Genomic DNA, 9,069 nt, shown 5'->3' on the forward strand with positions numbered 1-9,069 from the left:
CATTACATACTTCCAATACACTGTAGATTCTGTGCTGGAATCTCCCTGGATTTCCCAGTCAGGGTAATATTTCTTGTAGTCATTGTAGGGGTGGCCATCCTCTCCAGTTAGGTTAGTGATGAATAGTAGATCACTCTTGAGCACAGAGGAGGAACATATATCGAATGTCAGCTCTTTTGTATCTCTGTTTTTCCTGCCTGTGAGACCTTTTGGACGGTGAATGGACGAAAAGTGTGTGGAGTGTGAATTCCCACCTGCTTCACATGGTACCTTGCAGAAAGGACATTGTTTCCCACACCCAAACAGACTGGTGAACATTTCATCCTGAGGTTTGAATGGCAGAGATCTGAGCCGATTTTTGATATTTCCACCCTTGTCATACTCAGCTGAGAGTGTTTTCTGCATATCTTGTACAGACTCTGCAAGGTAGCCAGCAAACTCTGCCACATTAGCATTATTAAGTCTAATAAAGGAATCAAGAGCGTCTTTGGGAATGACAAGTTCCTTCTGAAATTCACAGCAAAAGCTTTGAATAAATGCCTTGATATCATTTTCAGCGTTTGCTCCTTTTTTATTTGACATGGCATCAGTGATCATCTTACCTATATTTGAGAGTTGTTCTTTCTCCAGTTTGCTTAGACTGCTGTGTTCATTTGAGAGGGTAATGACAATTTTGTCAAATAGCCACCACTTCACAAAGTGCTCATAGTACTGTATGTACATTTTGTATTTGTCATAGTCAAATTTTGTCAGGAGCTCTTCTAAAATGGAGAACTGGAAAGACCCTCGTGTGCTGTAATTTTTGGACCCTTTTCCTGTCTTCATTATCTCAACAATTTCAGGACCAATCCGTTTTGTCACATAGTCCTGTACAGCTGGCTGCAAACACAGTTGTGTGAATTCTTCAGCTTTCTTCTTACACTGGTTTCGTTCATAAAACAAGTCAAGGAAGTCATCACAGTACTTGCTCTTAGACTGCTCCAGGTATGTTCGAGGGTCACTGAGAGTGATGAAATGATCATGCTTCTGCTGAAACTGTCTGGCTGCAATGCCACAGATGTGTAGCTTTAGTGAAACCTCACATTCCTCTGGGAGTTTCTTTGTGCTTTTTGACAGCTTTTCATCAATTATATCAAGCAGCTCTCTGATGTACATGTCATGATAATCACAGTCACTTTTAACCTTATGTGTGATGAATTCCTGACACTGTGATATAATGTTGTCGCAGAAATCCTGTAGTTTTTTCCTATTATCACTATCCCAGAACTTAAAAGCACTTTTAGTCCTCTCCCAAAAACCCAGCGATTCCACATGAAAGGGGCATTGACCACAATTCATCAAATTGTTTTCAAGCACCAACTGATTGATATTGCCACCTCTTGTATTTAAATTTGCTCTCAAGTCGTTGAATACAGCTGTAGCAACCTCTCTCCTCTGGAGTCCTTTGAAGTGTATCTCAGACAAAGTAGTTTTCCACATGCTTTCAAATTCGTGTCTGAGCTCCACATCTGATAATTCTTTCTGTTTACAGTTTTTGAGCAAATCTAGCACCTTCTTTTCAATTGTATCTGCCTGTGAGCTCTTGATGTTGTCCACCTCAGTCATTCCCTTTTTGATTTCAACAGCCACCTGTAGTTTGTTTCTCACTGAATTCTCTGTTACTCTTCTCAGGGTTTTTGCACTGCTGACGAAGTCATCCTCATATTTTTCGACGAGACTGACATGTCCGTCTTCCTTCTTAAAGTATTTCTTCAGGTTATCTCGGATTTCCATTTCTCCCTTTGACAGTTCAACAGACGCCTCACAGTTTAAGTCTTCTAGCATATTTCCAATGAAATGTTGTGAATTTGGATCTGCCATGCCAAAATTTGAGATTTTATTTTCAGCAGTCGTCATCCAGGCATAGATCTTCTTCTGGAATGACCATTCCCAACCATTGTACTCATTGCATAATGTAGCATAGGCATCTGCAACCAAGCTGTTTCTGAAACTGAAAATGAATTTCTCAAACTTCACAGATGTCCACAAATCCTTTGTCCACTGCACAAACTGTGTCAAATTATCATTCCTCTTGCAGTTAATGAAATCTTGCATCAATCTCTTCTTGAAGTGATACACAGCCTCACTGTAGCCAGCATTGACTGGAGCCATCGGAGGAGTCCCATGCCAGAGCCCAGGGATGTAACAACTGCTTGTGTCTGGATCGTACTTCATCACATCTGTGAACTTGGTGATGTTCTCCTTCCTCTCCATTTTGGCTGCTGCCAGGGTCATTTCATCCAACTGCTCCAACAACTTCTTCCTGTCTCTCATATTGTTGTCATGAGCAGACATGTCAGACACATTCTGGTGCACAAAATGGCAGAATGGCTTCTTTCCCAGTTCCTTCATCCTGATGAAGGCATGGACCACAATCTGTAGGATGTCCTTCATGTCTGTGGAGTTCTCCATGGCAATGTTGATGATTGTGACATCACTTAGCCCTATGACGAGTGTTGCCAGTTCATTGTCATGTTCATGGCTGTCATCCAGTTGAGCCAGTTCAGGTGATTTCAGCCCCTCTGTGTCAATGACCATGATATAGTCACACTTCAGCTCTTCTTTGAAGTCTTGGTCTGCCTTTATTAGAAGCATGAAGGCACCTCGAGTACATCTTCCACTGCTGACAGCAAACTGCACCCCAAACATGGTGTTGAGGAGAGTGGACTTTCCTGTGCTTTGCACCCCTAAAACTGTCACAATCTTGATTTTGCTGTTGGAGTCTACAAGATCATGAAGATGAGTTAGAACATCTGATATCCACCTCAATGGAATGTTTGATGCATCTCCATCCACAAGCTCAACAGGGAAACCATCCAACAGCATCTGAGCACACAATCCCGGCAGAACTTCCATCTGATCTCTTCGGGGGCTGTATTCAGGAAGGTAACATGCAGATTCATACAACTGGCCCAATTCACGAAAAAAGTGTTCAAGTCCTAAAGAACAATCTGATATTTTCTGGTCCAAATCTGCAATGCTTTTTTTTTCATTTGGAGAGTTTTGACAAAGAGATTTATATTTATCTCTCAGGTGTGATAGGTTCTGCCGTGAGAGGTTATCTAAATTGATTCGCATCCATTTGAGGAAGTAGGATCTCTGCAATCCCTGGTTTGACATTCCAAGAATGAATTTCAGCATTGCATCTGTCATGTTAAAAGATTGTTGTGTATTTCTTAGTTCCTTTTCCTTGTTTTCCAGGGAAATCTTGTAGACTTCAATGTTTTCATTCCCTGATTTTCGCAGTCTACATCGCTCTTTCTCCAATTGGGAGAGTTCTTTCCAGATTTTCCCTTGTAAAGGTAGCTGTTTGGTCTTGAATTCCAAGGTGTCAGTTATGTTGCTTGTGATCGCCTCTGCCATCTCCTTTGCTCTCTGGCACTCTTCATTGTCCTCATCAACCAGAATCCCACACTGCCGCGCTACACAAGCCATGCCTTCCATTGTCAGGGAACTTTTTGCTGCATTGCCACCCACACAAGACTGCAGTGATTTTACGAACTCTGCATCATTCTTTTTCTTGACAATCACATTTTGTTCTTTTATGTAGCCACCTTTGGTGAACCTTTTCACTGTATCTTTGAATGTTTTTCCCTGAGAGTTGACAATTAGAAATAACTTTGCTTTTGTGTTTTTGTCCCTCAGAATATCAAGATCAGCCTCTACATCATCACAGAAAATGTAAACTGCTGATGATGTCTGACACAAAAAGGAGAACTGTTGGTCAAAGGATCTGATGTCTCCTCTAAGATTGGCCACGGCCACTGGTATATTGAACATGTCTATGTTTGTGTTCCCACATGGGAGATACCAGCTCATCTCAACTAAGCCATTAGAAATTCTCCGTGGGGCATCGCCACACTCCATGTCATGATGAACAAACATGTCATGGTACTGTTGAGGGTTGCTAAGTAACTTGTTCAAAATCTGAGACTTGGACAAGCTGCTCTCTCCTAGCCTGACAAATGACACCATTGGGATATTAGAGTTTACAATTCTCTCTTCAATGAGGGACTTTGAAGCTTGAGACAAGGGTCTAAACTTCTTCACTATTTCCCTCATGGCCCACAGCATCAGAGTGCTTTGTTTTGTGTCACAGTTTGGTAGCAAGAGAGGGACAGCAAACTGACACATGGACATTTTCAGGACCAACTCCTGGTGCAGAAAACCATCTGAGCAAAGAAATAGTGCTGTGATCAGATCTGTTGGATTAATGGCATTTTTCTCGCCAGCATCTGTTTCTAAGTTGTCTATATCACAACAGGGAACTTCTTGTTCAATGGATTCACACTTGACACCTCTGGCATTTACATTTGCCATAATCAGTCTCTTTAAGAAAGCCCCTGGTAGTGACTCTGTGGTGTTAAGTGGCTCTTCTGAAACAGTCTTAGCATTTATCTCAAGGACAGTACTTAATGTAAGCTTGTTTTCATAGTGGTTTTCCAGTCCTACTAAGGCTAACAGCTCCTTGAGACTGGGTCCTGTGAATGGGAATGAAAAAGATTACAGATTAGATTGTTAGTATATTGCTAAGTACTTGCTGAATTGTCTTTAAAAAAAAATAAAAAAAATAATTACTAGGTAATATACTTTTTACTTTGACATCTACCTTTGGATATCTTGGCTTCAGCAGCTCCTGACACTGGTCCTTGAAGACTTTTCTCAGTGTTCTAATGAAACGGTGAAATGCAGAGGTTAGAATAGTGCATTACACAAGATCTCTAGTCCCAGGTCTTCTGTTTATTAGTCGTAAATAGACACTTCCATTCTCAGTGGATTATTATCACCCCTAGGACAAGGAACTATCAAGTTTGTTACCAACAAGTTGTAACAATGAAACTGTCATATATCGATGTGACACTGGGTTGGTCTGGCATAAAGCTTGCGACATAATGATTTCAGTAATCCCAAACATGTCCTGCATGTGCGCACAGAGCCATGAAATGCATTCATGGACGTTGGTCTGTGCCCTCCAAGCACCATTTCTAGTTTGATACTGTTTTACTTTCACTTGGGATGACTATGTAGCTTCCTACCACTTCCAAGGCTGTAGTCACTACCCATCGTTCACAGGAGACTTAAGACCCATCTCTTTACAGTGCACTTGGGCTCCTCCTCCGCTGACTTCTCCACATCGTAACTCTCCCCATGGTTTCTGATTGTTACCCAATGTTACTTCAACTTTTTGTATTTGTAGTATGTGTGGGGAAAAAAAATCTTCCTTTTGCTTGCTATGACTGACTGCTGGTGTCACTTTACGAGGACTAGGATGGGGAGGGATTGGTTGTTGTTGCATGCAGCAGACACGCCTTCCGCCATACGTTGACGGACACGCATTAAACGGAAGCGTGTGAGCAGCCTGTTACACCGGACAAATGTAAGTCCCTGTGGATGAAAGTATCGGCCAAACAACTAAAATGTACATGTAGAAGTTTAATGTAACTACATAGTAATAAGTGTAGTAACATTCTTTGTATAAATGAACTTGTTTGTAATTTTATGTTATTACAGTGTAGTTAAATTATGACAAGCCGTACAAGATATGAAGTGTTTGTCAATGCTGATCTTGGTTTCGCAACACTACACAAAGAATTACTGTTTATTTTGCAAACATCTTTCAGGATCCCGAACTTGTAGAATAACATTTAACAAGCCCTCTATTCCAGTGAGAGTGACATGGAGAAAGAGGTTACTCACTTTGTGTTCCTGCTTTGCCTGATGGGCATCACTTAAGCCCTTCAGTGGTCCGGATGGTGATGTAGGCGGATTCACTGAAGAAACCTTTGAATAGGATAAGGGTCAACAAATTTGTATTTTCACCAGATTAACCTGATATAAAAGGGCTTTTTCATGTATTTTACTAATACAGAATAGTTCTATCTGGTTGATTACTTAATATTTCATTATTTGTTGAAGGTACAGTAGATATGTCTTACCAAGACTTCCTCCTCTTTCTTTTCTTGTTTATTCCATCCCTTTCCTGTTTCACATATGACAGGGAATTTTATTAGTATACTACAGTACATGTGATATGGAGCAGATCTGTTTTTTTATGGTATGTGTTCAAGTGTTTTGGATATTAATATGGTCTTACCATCAAGCAGCTGAACATTTTTACTGTCCAACGTGTCTCTCTGCTTCTCTTCATTCAGCTGGCTTAACCGTTTCTGCAGTTCCTGGATTCTTTGTTTTTGTTCTACCTGCCTTTGTTGTCTCCGCTCTTGTTCTTGTAGCTTTTGTTTTTGTGGCTCTTGTTCGATCTGTTCTTGTTCTCCTCGTTCCTTCTCTCGCTGCTCTTCACACTGTTGTTGATGCATCATGAAGTTCTGCATCAGTGCTGCCAGATCACCATCAGTAGGACCCGTGATTGGAGCAGATGTGGTCGTGTCTCTGTCTGCCACTGCACCTCCTGTGGGACCTGGTGACCCCTCACTGTGAGGAGTGTCTGCTTTCTGCATGACTTCAACCCCACCTGATGACTGGGCCTCATTCAAATCACTGAAGAGAGCTGCAATGAGATCAAACACTTAAAAGACAGATCAAAGACTTCCTTAACTTCTTTGACTGACATGTTATCTACTACATCCCCTCAGTGGCCCTTAATGTACAGTACATTGTGTTCCAATTTATCAATGCTGCATGTTGGGCTTGAGCATGGGACTTAAGAAATATTTTTACTTTTTATCTGTTTGATTTGTTGAGTAAGAGGTGTGAAATCAATGATGAGTTAATTTGGCAAAGAGGTTACTTATTTTGTCGATGTACATTTCTAACAGAATTACCACTTACTTTGACTTAAACTCTCTCTTGGAATATTCTTACCTACTGGTTTTGATTCTGGACCGTCAGTTCCTGATGCCCTTCGAGTGTCTTCAAGTCCCTAAAAGTGAATAGTTATCTCTACATGCTTATCAATGTTTAAAGGACATAACTTTAGTCACAGTGTTTGTACTTAATCAAAAATGCTCTGCAAACGTGATCCATTGATGTACAAAACAACGTTTTTGAAAACAATGGCAGACAAAAATATCTGTGATGCGAGATGGACTTTGGCTCAGGAGCGAAACATCCGCCCCATTCATTGTCAATGGGGGAATTGAAACTGCCATATCTCGACATGCGAAGGTCACAGAGACACTGGGTTTGGACTGGCACAAAGCTTTCGACCTAACGAACCAAATGCCCTGCTTGCATGCATGTGCGAACGTAGAGAGCCACAAAATGCATTCACGGGCAGAGATCTGTGTTTTAGTTTCAGTTGGGATGAGTACAGTATGTACTGTAGCTTCCCACCACTTCATAGTAGGGCTGCTCGATTAATCAGATTTTAATCTAGATTAAGATCTGGATAAAACAAAATAATTGCCATAAAACGATTTTGCACAAATCAATTGCACCCTACACTGCAGAGCTATACTGTGCTTGACCCCTCCCCCACCCCCGAAAGCCCCAAAACAAACACTTTAGTTCAGACCGAGACTAGTTGTCAAGCGAGGCGCACGCATGCTCCTCTCGAACAAAACACGACAAGAAGATTATGGCAGCAGAAAGAGAGCCGCTGGTGGACAAGAGAGCTAAAACAACGTCAGTGGTGTGGAAACACTATGGGTTCGCGGAGACAGATTTGGACCAAGTTGACACGGTGTGTAAAATTTGCTACGCAGTCGTAGCTGCCCCTCAAAGTAGCCCTTCTCAGTCCCGTTGTCGCATTCCGCTCGCTCAGGCTAGACAACAGTCCTTTGCTGGTCCATTCACTTTGCCGTCAAAATAAATCAGTGTCGGCCTATTTAGGAGAGGCACTCATATTTACAAGTGTCAGATAAACATGAAACTTCACTTACCTAAGCAAAGGGGTCTATTTTAACAAATGCTGGGTTTTGAAGCCTCGGCGCTACCATTAAATAACTTATTTAGACGCGTTCTGTCATAGTGAAATTATTTTTCCGAGGTAGTCTTCTTCTGTGGTGGTGGCAGTGCTTTGAAGCTTCTTTATTTATCAGTTTTGGCACTTTATTTATTTATCAAGGTCAAGGTTCACTACAGTATTTGTCTCCCATGGGAGAAATGTATCTAATCCAAAGAACATTGTTAAAAAGAAAAGCCAGTCAACATTTCATAAATTAATTGTTATCAAAGTCAATGTATAATTTGATATGTTAAGAAAATGTTAAAACTTTTGATAAAAAAAAAAAATTCAATGAATAATCGTGTTAAATAATCGTGATCTCAATATCAATCAAAATAATCGTGATTATGATTTTTGCCATAATCGAGCAGCCCTACTTCAAAGGCAGGAGAGACACTACCGATCTTTCACAGGAGACTTAAGACCCATCTCTTTACACTTGGGCTCCTCCACTGCTGACTTCTCCACATCGTAACTCTCCCCATGGTTTCTCATTGTTACCCAATGTTACTTCAACTTTTAGTATATGTAGGTATGTGTGGAAAACAAATCGTCCTTTTGCTCGCAGTTTGACTGCTGGTGTTACTTATTCTCACTTTACTGATGATGACTAGGATGGGACCATTTCTTCACTTACACTGGACAAATGTAAGTCCCTTTGGATAAAAATGTAAATGTAGATATTTAATGTAGCCTAACTACATAGTAATACCTCTAATAACATGCTAGGTAATGAACTGGTTTGTAATTTTATGTTATTACAGATTAGCAGGGGTGAAAGTAGGCCGGAACAGTCCGGTTCGCCGTACCGCTAAAAGATTTAGAGCCGGTACGCAGTAAGGAACATGTTTTTATTTTATTTTTAGGGGACGCAACATCTGCCTGTCACGCAAAACAGGCCCTTTATCCACACAATTTTAAAGCGCATTTCTCCTAAATCAATGTAAATTTGAGCTACATTAAAATCTCTGTGATATTCCATCAACAGAATGTGTCCCGTGTTGAGGCGCATTTTTGTAACTCGCATTTCCCATCAGTAGGCTACATTCGCTTGTCGTACTATGTTGCACGGCAGTCTGCATTGTAGACTCGAGTGCTGTGGATTTTGGCAGGCAGCAGTGAGC

At 41.0% G+C, this 9,069-nt stretch overlaps 1 protein-coding gene across 1 annotated transcript; it reads right to left on the reverse strand.

The window, feature by feature from the left end:
* Nucleotides 1-259: 259 nt before the first annotated feature.
* Nucleotides 260-8,440, reverse strand: LOC311322587 (up-regulator of cell proliferation-like; the record flags this gene model as incomplete). The annotated part of the gene is made up of 4 exons (XM_084454674.1): nt 260-270; nt 603-4,520; nt 6,134-6,547; nt 8,383-8,440. The coding sequence occupies 4 exons, from the start codon at nt 8,438-8,440 to the stop codon at nt 260-262; spliced, it is 4,401 nt and encodes a 1,466-aa protein (XP_084310800.1).
* Nucleotides 8,441-9,069: the final 629 nt, after the last annotated feature.

The sequence above is a fragment of the Borostomias antarcticus genome, assembly GCF_949987555.1.
Source record: "Borostomias antarcticus genome assembly, chromosome: 20".
Taxonomy (NCBI): domain Eukaryota; kingdom Metazoa; phylum Chordata; class Actinopteri; order Stomiiformes; family Stomiidae; genus Borostomias; species Borostomias antarcticus.